Source organism: Mastigoproctus giganteus, chromosome 9 (assembly GCF_048544385.1).
Source record: "Mastigoproctus giganteus isolate SK-2022 chromosome 9, ASM4854438v1, whole genome shotgun sequence".
Lineage (NCBI taxonomy): Eukaryota > Metazoa > Arthropoda > Arachnida > Uropygi > Thelyphonidae > Mastigoproctus > Mastigoproctus giganteus.
The window spans coordinates 73418080-73436357 of record NC_143583.1 but is presented as its reverse complement, the minus strand read 5'-3'; the positions used below and the strand labels follow the sequence as shown (position 1 = coordinate 73436357).

At 38.0% G+C, this 18278-nt stretch overlaps 1 protein-coding gene across 3 annotated transcripts in view; it reads right to left on the bottom strand.

Annotated features, from left to right (window-relative positions):
• LOC150080448 (kielin/chordin-like protein) overlaps window positions 1–18278 on the bottom strand; it is a 1054752-nt gene that overhangs the window by 15133 nt on the left and 1021341 nt on the right. For all 3 annotated transcript variants that reach the window (XM_090381408.1, XM_090381409.1, XM_090381410.1), the window contains one exon: window positions 16853–17033. In XM_090381408.1, coding sequence (XP_090237534.1) covers window positions 16853–17033 — 181 coding nt within the window. The remainder of the gene's footprint in view (window positions 1–16852; window positions 17034–18278) is intronic.

Sequence of the window (18278 nt, the reverse complement as noted above, 5' to 3'; positions counted from 1 at the left end):
TTCCTTAGATTTTGTGTTTCTTAACTAACAGCATAACCCCTCCTCCCTATCATTCCTGTACACATTTTACTTACCAAATTCCAATTCTGCATTCCTTTTATCTGTGTGACACCACGTCTCAGATATTCCAACGTTATTTACCTTTGATGTCTTGACCAGCACCTCAAATTCATCAAATTTTTTTACCAAACTTCTAGCATTGGTGTACATCCAACTATACACGCACTTGTTCTTACTCTTAGTTACCTTAACACAGCCCATGTATTTACTTGTGCTGAAATGATTCCCAGCAGTCCTTGGAATACCCATCACCTTGTTTTCCAGGCTACTGCTCATTACAATTGAAGCAGTGCAAGAATCTCTTTCACCTCTGCCTGTGGCTAGTATTATTCTGTGTATTCCACCAAAGCTAGCAGTTTTCTGACCCACCTAACACCGCCTCGATAGCATCAGCAAATATTCATGCACCCTTTCTATTTAAGTGTATCCTATCCCTGTAGAAGCAGTGTCTCCTTTTAAGAAGCACAGACCATGCCGAGAAAAATTCTACCCTATGAGCCTTGCACAATCTCTCCAGGGCCAAGTTGATTGACAAGGCTCTCATCAGTATACTCTCTTCTATCATGTCTGGGCAGGATTGCAGACACATACAAATTCAACCATAACTCACGACTTTTTTTCAACATTGAACTGTACTTGTAAAGTAAGTCTGCAGATCTCCTACACTTAATGTCATTTGTTCCAACATGTAGAACAATATCACCTTTTGTGCCCTTAAAAGTTGTCTGCTCTACGTCATCAACTTTTGCCACTGGCAGACTTACCGTGGTTCTATTCCATCTATCGTTTTTGCACGATATTTTCTGTTTCCTGACACTAGAGTCACCGGCAACAACTAGCTCCTGTGGGACCAGTGCATTCTGCCCTGAAGATTGTCACTGTGTTGCCTGATGTATAAGAGTGAGCTCTGGCATTGAGGTGGGCAGCTGAGAGTTTGATAGGCCCCCATTTTAATTCCTTCGAAGGCAATCTACGCAACTCTTCAAACTCATTGGAACGCTGAATTGGCACCTAATTTATTCACATTCTCTGCATCTAGTACACAGAAAGAAATCCTCCTTGGCTAGATCTTCTCCTGTTTCAGAAAGGTCCGCAAATGTTTCACAATTTGCATATTTGTTTAGACTGATGCATTGGAGAATTGCTCCCTTTAGTTCTCTCCCGAGCCACAGCATTTCCATAACTTTGTGCTCATTGCCTTGCTGCTCTAGTCTGGTGCATAATTTCTGTTTAAATACAGTTTAATTAACAATGAAAATTAATAAATTTAATTGATAACTGAAAATAATACATTAAGTAACAGATTCCTAATACAGTGCTATGTTTTAAGCTATCTAGTTTTACATTATACCTTACACTATAAAGTTCGAGATATACGTTCCGTATCGATTTAATATACTACAACAATGGTGACAAGTTTCGAACAGTACAAGATTCTATGGATACTAAATAGTAACGTACAAAATCTCTATCTAAATTGAATATAAACTAAGACATGTGACTAGGACTATAAAGCTACTTCTAAATATTAAATTAATATGACAAGTCAATAAAACAGCAAAAATTTCTGAAAAACTTAGCATTTGCCAAAGTTGCAAAATCTTTTCCAACACATGGATAACTTCGTACCAATCAGTTCAAGCTAGATTTCGAATGGGCTAAGAGTAAACTTTAGTGTCCAAATGGCAGTCAAGCATTCTGGTCTCTTGCAAAAGCTATAGGCCACAACTTTTGCCCATCTGTTTTCCAACTTCATCCAAAGATAAAGCTGACCTGCTAGCATCCTATTTTTCTTCCTTCCAACTCGTGTATTGATGATCTTGTTAAACCACCTGCCATTCCCAGTACACTCCATTCAATGCCTCCTGTGGTCTTCTATCAAAAGAATGTCAGAAGGATTTTGATTAATCTTGATGCTAAGAAAGCTCCAGGTCCTGATGTTATTTCTCCACTTGTTCTCAAAACCTGTGCTCCTGAACTTACTCCTGTTCTGTGTTGCATTTCTTATTCTAAAGGTGTTTTTCCTTCTGCTTGAAAATTTGCCCATATCCAGTCAGTTTCTAAAAAAAGGGTGACAAATCCCTCCCATCCAATTATCATCCCATTGCAATTACTTCTTTTTCTAAAGTAATGGAGAAATCAATTAACTGCCAACTCTTAACTATCTAGAAACTTTCCATCTGATCAACGATCGTCAGTATGGATTCCATCAGTGTTGATCTACAGGTGATATTCTGGCTTATATTACAAATCCACAGACAAATTCAGTGGAAAATTTTGGTGAAACTTAAGCAGTTGCTCTTGACATTTAAAAGACGTTTGATTTTGTTTGGCATAAAGGTCTTCTAAATAAGCTTCCATCTTATGGTTTGTCAAACTGATAGAACAAACTTATCTGTGAAAAGATCTAAACCTCCCAAACCACTTCCTCATTCATTTCAAATATACCTGGTCTCAATTCCAATCCCGATGTCCATTTCCACTTACAGGCTGCTAAACAACCCCACACTTTTTCTGACAATCCCAATTATCGGTTCATTCAACCACTGCTCATCTCAGCTGTCTTAATCATTCACTGTATGATTTCTTTCACTTCATATCTGTCATATATCTGCCCTGATATTCTCTGTCAGAGACAGTAATTTGGAATCTCCTCCACATTCTGTCAAATTCATCTGTTGCCTCTATCATTCTCCCAACTCCCAGAAGTTGCAAGAATGATAGAGGTAATTTTCCTTTGTTCTTCGAATGAAAAGAGAACGTAGAGAACAGATTAATTCCTCCATTAATCACTTGGAACTCTTTGACTTCCTCTCTTTGAAACTTTACTGTCTCCTAATGGTCAGCTAATTTTCCTTGGTAATTTTAATGTTCACAACTCCTATTTTCTAGTCACATGGACCCAGCTGGTTGAGATGCTGAGGTTTTTGTAATTACTAATAACCTTGCAGAGACTGTATTTCCCTACCAGAATACCAGGCAATCCTAACCACACAGCCAACATGTTTGATCTTTTTCTTACAAACAACCCTTCTAAGTACAGTCAATGTGAGTGCTCCTGTAGGCAACTCAGATGACAATTTGGTGATGGTCTCTTCTCCGATGGAGCCGTTCTCTCGTGGCCATTCTCAACATGAGGTTGAGAATGGCCACATGTTGAGAATAGCCATGTTTCAATTCTGCTGCTGTCAACATTTGCTCAGATCATTTCAGTGAAATTATTTTTGTAGAAATGAAATCATTTTACACTCCACCTTAAATTCTCGTCCTTTGTGTAAACCTTGTTTTCCAGTAAATGTACTAATAATTTATTCCTGGAAGTTCCCAATAAGAATGTTGCATATTGCAATTGGCTTGTATCCAAATCTCTAGGTTAATTTTCTGCCTACACCAAAATTCACAACAATTGTAAAGCAGTTACTAATCAGTCCAAACTAGATTTTGAACAGGCTATGAGTAGAAAACTTGCTTCTTGTCCAAATGGTAGTTGAGTATTCTGGTCTTTTACCAAAGCTAATGGCTGCAGCTTTTGCCCATCTCTCTCAAAACCAGATGGTTCCATTGCCACTTCAACAAAAGATAAAGCTGACCTGCTAACATCCTACTTTTCTTCTAACTCATGTATTGACGATCTTGGTAAACTACCTGTCATTCCAAGTACACTCCATTCAGTGCCTCCTGTGGTCTTGCATCAAAAGGATGTCAGAAGAATTTTGAAGTCTTTATGCCAAGAAAATGTCAGGTTCTGAAGATATTTCTCCACTTGTTCTCAAAACCTGTGCTCCTAAGCTACTCCAGTTCTGTGTCACCTTTTTCACTTTCTTATTTCATAGGTGTTTTCCCTTCTACTTGGAAATTTGCTCACATCCAGTCAGTTCCTAAAAAAACTAAACTAAACCAAACTGTTATGTTAGGGTCACCTGGTAGGTATTACATATACCCACATGTAATTTGCCTGTTTTACATATACCCATGGTCAATTTGCCTGTTTTGCTGGATGAAAAACTCCAGTTTCTGGGGGAAAACACCTTGCTATCTACACCTGAGACTGACTAACTGAGCCACAGAGTGAAAAACCCCCATAAAAGTTCTTCTCGTTGTTGACGGGATTTGAACTTGGGCTTTTTCCACCCAGTGTGGGGAGGACAGTGATGATACCACTGTGTTACCGTGTAGACAGCCAGTTCCTAAAAAGGATCACTAATACTCCTCATCCAATTATCATTTCATTGCACTTACTTCTAATCTTTCTAAAATAATGGAGAAATCTGTTAACTGCCAACTCTTAAATTATCAGAACCTTTCTATCTGATCAATGATCACTAGTTTGTTTGTTATTTGGTTTCTAGGAGCATTAGCAACGAAGGCCATATTGCTCCGGGGATATGTGGTGGTCATTCCCTGACCTTTCTGCATCCTCCGTATTTGGTGGTCACAGGCTCGAACCCCGGTCTAATCAAGAAGTGTGTGCTATGCACTGCTGCTCCTGCCCACCTGGCTACGGAGGCGCCTGATCACTAGTATGGATTCCATCAGAGTCGATCCACTGGCAATATCCTGGCTTGTTACCCAGCTTTGGACAAATTCAATGAAAACGTTTGGTGAAACTCAAGCAGTTGCTCTTGACATTTGAAAGGCTTTTGATCGTGTATGGCATAAAAAAGGTCTTCTAAATAAGCTTGCATCTTATGGTTTGCAAACTGTTTTTTGTAACTGAGTATCCAGTTTTCTCTCTGAGCTCACTGCAGGTGATGGTATGTCTACCATCACTCTCTATCTTCTAACTTCTTTCATTTCTTTTTCCCGTTCTTTTCCTCTTATATATTAATGACCTTCTTCCATTGACCGGAAATCCTATCCATAGTTTTGCTGATAATAGCACATTGCACTCCACCTTCCACTTTGAGAAACCTTGCTCTGCACAAACAGCTTCTCTAATATCCAAATACCATTCCTTAAATGCTGATCTTCAGGTAATTCTCCAGTGGGGGCAAGGAGAACTTAGTTGATTTTGGTCTTTCTAAAACTCAATCTTGCAAAAAAGATTCTTGTGCTCCTATGCTTATCTTCAATGATACTGATTTCTAGGCAAGATCATATATCTCTATTAGGGATTATCCTGACTTCTAATCTCTTTTGGCATAAGCACGTTACAAATACTGCTTCTTCTGCATCTAAAAAAACTGGATTTCCTGTCTTGCTCTCTGCATTACTTTTCTTGCAAACAGTTGTTGACTCTGTACAAATCACAGATTTTCCCTACCATGGAATATTGTTCCCAAGTGTGGGGCAGTGCTCCAAAGCCTCTCTCAGGCTTTTAGATTCCATTCAAAAGAAGGCAGTCAGGTTAATTAATGACTTACCTCTAACAGAGTCTCTTCACTCACTGTCTCATAAAGGTTCTGTTTCTGCTTCATGACTTTTCTATAGATACTTCCACGGCACTGTTCTTCTGAATTGGCTTCTATAATTTCCCTTCTCTCTTCTAAACACACATCACAATCAGTCAGCATCCTTTTACTGTTCAACTTCAAGCTCACAGAATCAACTTTTCTTGTTCCCCATTTATTCATTCTCTGGAACAACTTCCCTTCCTATGTATTTCCTGAAAATTACACCTACAGAAATTGAAGTCATCTTCTTTTGTGTTCTTAACCTTGAACCAATGCACTGTACTAAGTACTGTTAGGTTCTAATACCTCTTATGCTTGGGGTTTCCATAAAAAAAAAAAAAAAAAAAAAAAAAAAAACACCCTACTAATACTACTGTCACTTAAATAAATTGCAAAAAATACTAAATAGGTCACTGGTCCACATTTCCTTATTACAATTTATAATTTACATTATCAATGTTCATATCTTATTCTGACTCATTGGATAATAAAAACAAATAATCCATTTAGTGAAGAAGTTTGTTGGAGTACTCTTAGGTATTCACACTCTTAGGCATTTACTTAAGAAATATCTTTTAAATCTATTTAGTATCAACATTCTTGTTTTCCAAAAAAAAAAAAATATATATATATATATATATATACACACTTCAAAGCTGAAACCAAGCTGTGCATATGCTCCTGTCTTCTTCAAGACAGGAATGTATGTGCAGTACAGCATAGTTCAGTTTGTACACCAATATCAAGCTGTAAAGAATTTTCTGTGGCTATATCTTTTCAGTTAAAAAAATGATCAGCAAATTGAAATTGAAGACTACACTGGAAGAATACTGAAATCAACAGTGACATAATTCTAATAGATTATTCTATTTATTTTTGTTATTGTTAAAGTATTACAAATATGAAATCTGAACGGAATGACATGGATAAGTTGAGAAACTAAAATAATGAAATAACACTATGCTCTACATTGATAACTACCAATTAAACAGTTTATTCAAACATAATTGGTGTGTCGAGATAAGGATATAATGTGAATGTTTAAATTAAAAATTAAACATGTTTGTTCATAATGAATTAATTAAATCACAATCAGTGTTAATTGATTAGATGTGAATGTTATTGCATAAAAAAGTAAGTTAACCTTCTGCTAGCATGGCATCTGAGAGACATCACTTTTTTAAAAAAAAATTTTTTTTTTATTCTGGAAATCAAATCAAATCCTCCTCGTACTTTCGCCACCAATATTTTCTAACTGGTTATACTTGTATTTTTTGTTTTCATTTTGATATATATATATATGTACTATAAATTAACAGGCATTAAATTTTTGTTTGTCCTTTAACAGATTCCAGGTGAGCAAAAGTGTCTACCCTTCATCTAGGCAATTCCCACGTGGTGTCTGTGAGATGCCAGTGAAAGTTGTCTAATTTTGTCATAGCACTTTGATTTCACCAGCTGAATTTAAAAAGCTGACAAAAATATAGGCATTCACATTGTGTTTGCAAGATGCCATGAAAGCATCTGAATTGCAATCTGGGAAGTCATTGACTTTGAAAATTCTAAAAAAATATAATGACAACTTTATTATTATTGGTTTCTCATTTATTTTCATTTGATATTTTAATTTTCACTCACATCCACAATGTGGATAAGAGTGAGTGAAGGTTAAACTTCCACACAACAGAGCTACGTAATAAGGAACCAGAAACATTGCCAATTATTAAGTTGTTCTGTTATGTGGGAAGTTTAATTTACTTTTTATGTAATGCTTTTTACATAATAAAATGAATTGAAGGCTACGCTGTAAGAACACTAAAATTCACAGTGGCATAATTATAATAGAGAATTATCAAAATTTTGCTTGTTAAAATATTAATTTACTTAAATTAATCACGATCTGTAATAAGTGATATTCATAATTGGTGGGATTATTCTTATTTATAGATGTGCAAAAATTTGCTTTCAACCAGAGAGTAATTTATTGCTGCAACAAACTTCCATCTGGTGTTGTGCAAGTGCCAGTTTGAATAAATTTAAAGATTACAAAAATTACTGGAGGAACAGATAGGTGATGTAAGTTTTTTTTTTTTTTTACTGATGCATAAGCTTGCTTCCCTATCATTTGCCACTACTTATACATCCATTATGCCAATTTTCTATTTAATGGCAATGTTTCAGATCTGGTTTGGTATCAAAAAAACTAAAATGAGTTTGAAAGCATCTTTATATTTCATATTTATCAGGCTGATGAAAATGAGAACTTAAATAATTGAAAGTTCATTTGTTTGTTAACTTGGGTATTACACAGTAGCTGTCGGTGCTCTTCACAGTTTCCTTCCTTAGTAATGAATACCAAAACTGATGCAAAATAGATAGAATTATAGGATGTACAGAGTGTGGAACGTTTCCCATTACATTTTAAAGTGTTTAATTGGTAGTTCTCCTCCTTTCTGCTGTTCCCCTGAAGCATTTTTCTAAATATGTAGTTCAGATATGAGCTAATTTTTCTGTTTTAATCTGGAAGTCAAAATTTGAGAGGTACAGGCTGATCAATTTGAGCATTACTGTTCACATTATGGTGAGCATCATATGGTGGCAATGGGGAACCCAGAAAAGCCTGATGTAGCTGAGTGGTCAGGAGTGAGAGTGCAGTAGCACATGCTCTGCTCTGAGTGGACTGTGGTTCAAGCCTATGACTGCTAAATACGATTACCAATTGTATTCATTATTTATTGTAAACTCCTTTGACCTGGTGGTCATTATTTATTGTAAACAAGAACAAGGGGATAAAATTGGAATGTGGGAGACGAGTAAATCAAAAATATTGGTGTATAGTAATATGCATTAACTTTACCAACAGGGACAATGAGATGATTATCATATTTTATAAAGCAGTGGTTAGACCATATCTTAAATACCACATGCAGATTTTGAAACCATTTTAGGAAGGATGTAGATCTGTACAAAAAGATATAGGCGCCTCCGTAGCCAGGTGGGAAGGAGCAGCAGCGCGTAGCACACGCTTCTTGATTAGATCGGGGTTCGAGTCCATCACCACCAAATACGGAGAATGTGGAAAGGTCAAGGAATGACCACTGCATATCCCGGAGTAATATGGCCTTAGTTGCTAATGCTCCTAAAAACCAAATAACAAACAAACAAAAAGATACAGAGTAAAGCAACAGGATTAAGCATCTACTGAGAATGTTATTCTTCAGTTCTCTAAATTGCAAAATCTGTAAACTCAGCATTATACTGATCCACTGGTGATATGTTGGCTTATGCTACCCATCTATGGACAAATTCAATTACAACGTTTGATGAAACTCAAGAAATTTCACTTGATATTTCTAGTATTTTTGATCATGTTTGGCACAAAGGTCTTTTAAAGAAGCTCCAATCTTCTGGATTGACAACTTCCATAATGTGAACTGTTTTTTGCGATTGGGTATCCAGTTTTCTCTTTGATCACCCTCTGCAGGCATTCTGGTAGATGGCATCTGGTAGACAGCATTCTGTCTTCTGACTCCTCCACTAATACTAGTGTTCCCCAGCTTCACTTATTTCTTCCTCTTTTTATTTCATATATTAATGACCTTCTTCCACTGACTGGAAATTCTATCTGGATGATAGAATTTCCAGTCATTCTATCTGGATGATAGAATTTCCACTGTCTGATGATAATACATTGCATTCCACCTTCCTGATAGAGAAACCTTGTCCTGCACAAACAGCCTCAACTTCTCGAATATTCACCAATTTCTTAAATGCTGATTTCCAATGAAGCAAATATAACATAGTTAATTTTAATCCTTCTTAAATTCAGTCCCATCTTATAACTTTCAAAAAGGAGTCTACTGTACCTATGCTTAACTTCAATGGCACTCAGATTTCTAGACAAGTTCAAATATCCATTAGGGATTACCCTGATTTCTAACCTCTTCTGGCATAAGCACATCACAAATACTAGAGTTTCTCTTTTGCTCTTGGCATTACTTTTCTACTAAACAAACAAACAAACAAACATAGATAGCCTAAACAAATTTAACGTTTAACTTAGACAGAGATTTCGTAGATATTACTTAGTATCGGTAACGGTATCAAATCGATGTGTCACAAATTGAACGAGAGGTCTTTTAACCAAATTTAGTCGATTTATTAACCAATTGTTATATCAAATTATCTTCTATAAGTAGATTATAGACCGAGTCAGGATCCTTAGTTTATTCTAAATTGAGATAGCGAGATTTCGAAGCTAATCAATACTTACGAGTCCGTAGAAATACCGTTCGTGATTTCCCGCCATTTTTACACGATAGCATAAGCTTAGTGTAGTATACTGCATAATATAATATTGTCAATTAATCAGTAAATCTATTAATCTTGATAAACTTTATTGTCAATTAAATTGTATTTTTAACTCTATAAATATATATAACGACTTAATCGTAACGAATAATTAATACATAACTATAGTGGTACACGTGATACGGAAGTTGTATAAAGGGAACACTAGATACCGAAAAAAAAAAAAAAAAAAAAAAAATATATATATATATATATATATAACATAACTGTTTTGGGATATAACTTAAGGATTTAATTTTTGTTTTAAATTTTATTGAATTAAATTGGAATCATGACTCTGACCAGAGCAGCAAAGCAAAAGGCTCAAGCTAATGGAAGTGCTGTGGTTCAGGGGAGAACTGAGGGGGGCAGTTGCCCTCTGAATCACAGTCTATTAAAATGCACTGTTTGCTTAATGTTTGCGGAGCAGTCGGGTACGGGACATAATACTGCCAAGGGGGATGTCTTTGTGTGTGCACGATGTAAGGAGTGCAAGGAAATCAGGCGACAACTCAGCGTTGTTATGGGCCTTTATGAGACCTTGAAGGACAGGGTGGATGCCCTCGAAGGAAATAAATTGAGGGGCCCATCAAGCTCTCAGCTGCCCACATCAACGCCAGAGCTTGCACTTGGTCATCAGGCAACACAGGGGCAGCCCCCTAGGCAGAATGCGCTGGTCCCACAGGAACTAGTAGTTGTTGGTGACTCTATTGTCAGGGAAACGGGGAACATGCTTTGTAAAAAGGATAGGTGGAATAGGACCAGGGTATGTCTGCCGGGGGCAAAGGGTGATGACGTTGTAGAGCGGATATCATCTTTTAAGGGCACAAAAGGTGATATAGTTGTACACGTTGGCACTAATGATATTAAGAGTAGGAGACCGGCGGAATTACTTAGCAAGTACAGGTCACTGTTGAAAAAAAGCCGTGAATTAGGGTTGAACTTGAAAGTGTCTGCAATTCTGCCCAGACACGATAGGAGGGAGTATATGATGAGAGCCTTGTCGATCAATTCGGCCCTGGAGGGATTGTGCAAGGCTCAAGGGGTAGAATTTTTTTCAGCCTGGACTGTACTTGTTAACAGGAGAGATTGCTTCTACAGGGATGGGATACACTTAAATAGAAAGGGTGCAAGAATTTTTGCTGATGCTGTCGAGGCAGTGTTAGGTGGGTCGGAAAACTGCTAGTTGGGGGGGATACAAGGACTAATAGATTAACAGTAGCCACTGGCAGAGGTGGAAGTGATTCTTGCACTGCTTCTATTCAAATGAGCAGAAGTCTGAAAAACAAGATGCAGGATATTTCAGAGACTGCTGGTAGTCATTGCGTTACAAGTAAACACATGGGTTGTGTTAGGGTAGCTAAGAATAGAAACAGGTGCATGTATACCTGCGTGTACACCAATGCTAGGAGTTTGGTAAATAAATTTGATGAATTTGAGGTATTGCTCAAAACATCAAAGGCAGATATTGTTGGGATATCAGGAACGTGGGGTCACACAGATATAAGTAATGCGGAACTGGAATTTGGGGAATACAATGTATATAGAAAGGATAGACAGGACAGGAGGGGAGGAGGGGTTATGCTATTAATTAAGAAACACATAAAGTCAAAGGAAGCGAAGCCAGTTGACATCGATGGACAGGGCAGTGTCGAGTCAGTTTGGTGTGACATAAGCATAGGGAAATCAAAATTGAGAGTAGGAATGTGCTATAGGCCTAATGACTCTGATGAGTATAATAATATATTGTACAGGGAAATAGAGTGGGCCAGTAAATCAGAGAGTCTTATAATGGGGGATTTTAATTTCCCAGATATTGACTGGAATTTGTGGGTTGGTCACTCGCACACTAGCAAGGCTTTTGTGGATTTATTGGATGATTGTTTTCTACATCAGCATGTTCGTGAGGCAACAAGAGGGAGCAATACTCTTGATCTGATTATCAGTAGTGATTCTTCATGCATTAAGAACCTGCAGATAAATGAACCACTAGGTGGCAGTGATCACAGTGTGCTGAAGTGGGATTTACTCAAAGATGTAACTACCATTAGGGGTAAAGAGAAGGGTTTTTGTTTTCGTAAAGGCGACTATGATGGTCTGAGACAGTATTTAAATTCTATACAGTGGGACCAACTGATGATGTTACCAACAGCAAACTCAAAATGGGAAGCATTCAAGGAACTAATCTTGGTGGCTACCAGGCTTTACATACCAACTAAGAAATATTGTTCAAGGTTTAGGCCTAAATGGTTGTCAGATGGACTAATGAGACATGTGGCAGAGAAGAAAAATGCATGGGATACATACAAATTAATGGGTGACATGGAAGCCTATGATAGATATAAGTTGGTCTGTAACCAAGTCACAAAGGAGATTAGGCAGGCAAAGGCAGACTACGAAAAATCCTTGGCAAAGGATGCAAAGAAAAACAGAAAGGAGTTCTTTATATACTTGAACTCGAGAAGGAAAGGGATGAATCAGATTGGTCCACTGGATATTGATGGTTCAACAGTTGAGGATCCTGCTCAGGTGGCTAACAATCTAAACGAGTATTTTGCATCTACATTCACGCATGAGGAGTTATTCAGGAAGGAGAATGATGTAGGTAAAGTAAACATTGGCAGTGAGCTGGATGATTTTGTAATAACTGAGAGGAAAGTGGAGGAGAGATTGTTGAGGATAAACATAAAAAAGGCACCTGGGGTGGATGGGATCTATCCAGTTATATTAAAGGAGGCAGCAAAGGAAGTATGCAAATCCCTAGCCATAATTATGAGAGCTTCTTTGGACTCAGGGGAGGTACCCATAGACTGGAGATGTGCAAATGTAACCCCAATTCACAAAGGAGGATCAAAGGCTGACACAGGTAATTATAGACCTGTTAGTTTAACTTCTGTTCCAGGTAAATTAATGGAGGCACTGGTTAAAGAAGCACTGCAGGATCATCTAGACAAGAATTCAGTTATAGCTCAGACGCAGCATGGTTTTGTTAAGGGCAGGTCTTGCCTGACCAATTTGATTGGATACTATGATGTAGTCACAAAAGAACTGGATGCAGGGAATAACTTTGATATTATATATTTGGATCTTAGAAAGGCTTTTGATACTGTTGCACATGGAAGACTGCTGCACAAATTGGAGCAGTGTGGCATTGGAGGCAAATTGCTGCTATGGATAAGGGGATGGTTGAGTGGCAGAAGACAGAGAGTGGTAATCAATGGACACTGCTCAACGTGGACTAATGTTATTAGTGGAGTTCCTCAAGGTTCAGTGTTGGGTCCATTGTTGTTTTCGGTGTTTATGAATGATATTGATGATGGGATATCAAGTTTAATGTCTAAGTTTGCAGATGATACAAAGGTTGGCAGGGTCGTTAAGGACACTACTGACGCTATGCTGCTGCAACAGGATCTGGAAAGGTTGAACAGATGGGCTGAGAGGTGGCAAATGAAGTTTAACATTGACAAATGTAAAGTACTACATATGGGTAACAGTAACCCCAGAGCAATGTATCAACTCTGCGGTACTACACTGACAGTGGTGGAGAATGAAAAGGACCTGGGGGTAATTGTGCAGGCAGATATGAAGTTCTCTGAGCAGTGCAGACGAGCTGCAAGAGTAGCTCATGGTGTCTTGTCAATGATATACAGGAATTTTTCTAGCAGGGATAAGGAGGTGATTATTCCCTTGTATAAGGCAATGGTTAGGCCACATCTTGAGTACTGTATACAGGTCTGGAGGCCTCATTTCAAGAAGGATGTAGAGCTGCTGGAACGGGTACAGAGAAGGGCAACAAGATTAGTAAATGGAACAAAGGGTTGCTCTTACGAAGAAAGGCTTAAGTTTTGCAAATTACAGAGTCTGGAGACTAGGCACCGGCGAGGTGATCTGATAGAGGTGTATAAGGCTTTGAATGGTTTGAGCATGCTCAATGCCAATGGGATTCTTCATCTTTCTCAGAATAATCACCTCAGAGGGCATAAATTCAAATTGAAGAAGGACGGATGTCGGATAGATGTGCCTAAATTTGCCTTTGGCCAGCGGGTGGTTGGTTGGTGGAACCGACTTCCATCACTTGTTGTTGAAGTTGATAGCCTAAACAAATTTAAAGCTCAACTGGACAGGTATTTCGAACGAACGGAGGGGTGAAATTGGAGAGGTTTTTTTTTTTTTTTTTTCTTTTGGCTGATGCTGAATAAGCTTGCTTTCTTGCATCATATGCCTCTACTAATGCTAATGCTAATGCTAAACAACTGCTCACTCTGTACAAGTCTCAAATCTGCCCCACCATGGAATATTGTTCCCATATATGAGACAGTGTCTCCAAAACCTCTCTCAGATTTCTGGACTTCATCCAAAAGAGGAAAATCAGATTAATTAATGATTCATCTTTTCAACTGTTTTCTGGACCAACCCCCCACCCCAAATATATTTCGTGGAAATTATAATCTATAAAAATTCATATCTAATCTCAATAAGTATCTTCTGTCTTCCCATCTTAACAAATGCATGGTAGGTTCTAATGCCTTTATGTTTAGGATTTTCATTAAAAAATATAATAATAATAATATGGAGTGGTGTTTAACGTCACACTAATCACTCCCCACCTTGTAATAAAAATGGAGGCGCCTCCGTAGCCAGGTGGGCAGGAGCAGCAGTGCGTAGCACATGCTTCTTGATTAGACCGGGGTTCGAGCCCGTGACCACCAAATATGGAGGATGCAGAAATTTCAGGGAATGACCACCGCATAACCCCGGAGCAATATGGCCTTAGTTGCTAATGCTCCCAAAAACCAAACAACAACAACAATAAAAACTGGTTCTGTGGTACTTGGCCAGTGTCTGCCTACCTTTCTTTTTTTATTTGTGGAAAAGGTTTTGATTTTTTTAAAATTCTGCTCATAGACTGGTGTGCAAAACTTAAGGACCAACACTATTTCTAAAGGTTATGACCACAAAATCAAACAAAACAGCCTGTGGCAATTTACATAACTGTGGCATAGAAAGCTGGTGCACATGCAAAAATTTGAATCGTGATGAGAGGGCTCACATAAACAGATAAAAGCAGCAGTTATGTGCAAATTACCAAATGGTGAGCATGATTGTTACAGACATTCAATTGGTTTCATACAGCGCTACAGACAACAATATGGCCAGTAGACAACATTTGGAGCTGACCGGGCTAGCCGGGTGGGTAAAGTGCCTGCCTGGCAACCCAAAGGTCGCGGGTTCGATTCCCGCCTCGGGCTTGGATAAAAGTACTGCAAAAACCTTGGGAGGTGCATTATGGCCACAGAAGCCTATGCGCCAACAACTATCAAAAAAAAAAACATCTGGATGACTTTACCCGGTGGTCGAATAATTGGGAAACTCAAGAAAGGTCAAAGTGCAAGGAGTGTGGCTGCAGAGTTCTGTATCACCCATAGCATTGTCTCACGTGCGTGGTCAGCCTTCAGAACAACAGGTACAGCTGTTCGAAGGACCAGTGGTGGTTGCCCATGAAAAACAAAGCCCAACGATGACTGCTATATACTCCTACAGGCCAAAAGGGGCCGACACCAGTCAGTGGGATCCATTGCAAGCCAGCTGCACAGGACATAGGATATTGCAGTTTACTGTGGCCAGGTGCCTCCACAGAGGTGGACTGTTTGCCCGACTTCCAGTACACTGTCTCTCTTTAACACCTGCCCATCGGAGACACCATTTACAGTGGTGCATCAAACACAAGGACTGGACAGCAGTGCAAAATGGAGTAAGGTACTCTTTACCGATGAGAGTAGATTCAGTCTCAGCAGCGATTCTGGATGTCACCTAACCTGGCGAGAGGTTGGCACACGGTATCACCCCACAAACATCACTGAAAGAGATCAATATGGCGGTCGAAGTGTTCTCGTCTAGGGAGACATTATCTTGGATGGACATACACAACTCCAGATCCTGGAAGGCGGTACTGTAACCTGTGCATGCTACTGTACTAAGGTAATCCTTCCCCATGTGCATCTGTTCCAAGGTGCCACTGGTCCCGAGTTCGTGTTTATGGATGATAACGCCACACCCCATTGCACTGAAGCTGTTGATATGCTTTTGGAAAGTGAGGACATTGTTCGTATGGATTGGCCTACTCGTTCCACTGATCTAAATCCCATCGAACACATATTGGATGCTCTGGGGAGACGTCTAGTGGCACGTCCACACCCACCAGAAAATGTTCACCAGCTGAAGATGGTGCTAACAGAGGAATGGATGACGTTACTGCAAAAACTTATCAACAACACTGTTCTAAGTATGGACAGGCAGTGCAAAGCCTGCATCGATCATTAGGGGTAGCCATATCTCCTACTGAGGACCACCTCTTCCCTTTGTTCCATCTTTGGCAGTGATGCATCTGTATCATGGCGGCCAGTGCTATGTTGCCATTTTCGAAACGGTCCCTCTGTACCATTTTGTTTCCGTTATTGTGTTGGTGTTATTTCCTTCATTATTTCTGTACCTCATGCGGTTCCTTTGGTATGTTTTTCCCATATCCAGGCCACTTGTATGAGAAGCTACAGGTGAAAACCTGACTGGTCCTTAAGTTTTGCACACCAGTGTAGTACACCAATCTTGACCTTTTTACTAATGGATCACAATATGTATTCAATGTAATTTTTTTATTTTTTAAAATTTGAAAAATTAAAAAATATTTTTTTATATATTATTTTCAGTGAAATGAAACTTATCAATGCTGCTGAAAAAAAAAAAAAACTATTATAAGCATAAAATGTAGTTCTGTTTTACTGTTGAACTGTGTCATTACTGTTGAACAAAAGTGTTCAACAGTAATGACAAAAAACAACATAGTGTGGCATTATTTTCTTAAAACTATCTACACTGAAATAGTACTCTGTTTTTTTTATCAAATTGAAGTATATTTATATTTGTGTCAAGGTGCAGATCATTTGATCATAAAATGTCTCACAGATCCTATTCATAAATCTTTTTTTTAACTCACCACAGTATGAGAAAAGATCCTTAAATACTTTTTTTATGCTAATTTTATTGGGCCTTACCACAGAGTCCTGATGATCTCCACTTAAGAATAATTCCTGCTTGGGAACATTCCTGTGAATATGTAGATAAAATGTCACAAAGACAGTCGTCGTTCTCTGAACAGGCACACAAGTCATAAACACAAGATGCAAAATATGGCTCTGGTGGAATGAGGGAGTGGCAGGGTGCAAATAAAGAGCTCTAAAATAAAAAAAATATCTTTGTCAGTTATGTTTTCCCATTAAAATGAATAAATAACACTGTGCAAACTGTTATTTTTATACTATTAGGGAAGGTGGTGCCTACCTCCAAAAGCAGATTATAATCACTATGTAATCTGAAAAATTATTACTTTATAATCACAGGTAAAAAGTTGCAGTATAATAACCACATTCTCTCTCTCTCTCTCTCTCTCTCCTGGATGAATAGTCCAGAGAGGGAGAGTAAGCATGTGGTTATTATATTGCAACTTTGAAGTTATCTTTCCAAGTTTACTCTGGGTTGAGATGCAATAAGATATAGCATGATTTTGTTTAAGCAGAACCTTTAATGGCTATAATAAATACAGTAGAGCATCAGTTATCTGGAATAATTGATGTCAGACTTATTCTGGATAGCCAAACCAGAAAATTTTCCAGATAATTTTTCCTATAAGATTAAAATAAATTTAATCTTACCTTACAATTAAATTAAATAATTAAGATTAATTAAATATAAAAAAAAAATTATAAACCAATCTTGGAAAACAGAAACATCCATCCAGGCATTTTTATACAAAACAACAAAATTATAAAGATTTTTAAATGCTCTCGGTTTTTTCGACTTAACGATAATGAGCTTGGACAATCTGTGCGTCCCAATGATATCTGCACATATAGTAATTGTAACTCGCTATTTTCTCATCTTAAAACTTGGTGCAGGCATTTTTCTTTTAGTGACTAGTGTTTTTCTTGGTAATGCTTTCCATAATAAGCCCATCTCAAAAACATTATAAATGTTTTCTTTCTCTTATTTGCTATAAATGAAGCAAACTTACTTTTAGGACACTGCTGCCGATTCGTCTGCAGAGAGTTTCTCGCCTTGAATATCTAGTTCACGCATACCGTGTTGCAGTGTAAGGTTTTTCAGCCAACCTGTGCTTGCCTTAAAATCTTCATTACCTCTTAATTTTCAATTAAAATCCAATACTTTTTCACACAACATTGAGCCAGGTTCACCTAAACTTGGCTTCTGAAGAATAAAAAATAAAGTGCACTCTCTAAAGTGGCATTTTCAGGTTTCAATATTGTCTTTTTCCTGCTAGATTCCTTCACTATCCATAATCGATACAAATTCTGTTATAGCATTGGAATTTTTCTTGGTGCTGTAAATTGTTGAAGTTTCACATCAAACTCTTTGGAGAGAGATTTCTTAAATTTTCACCTTTTCCAATTCTATGTTAAAAGT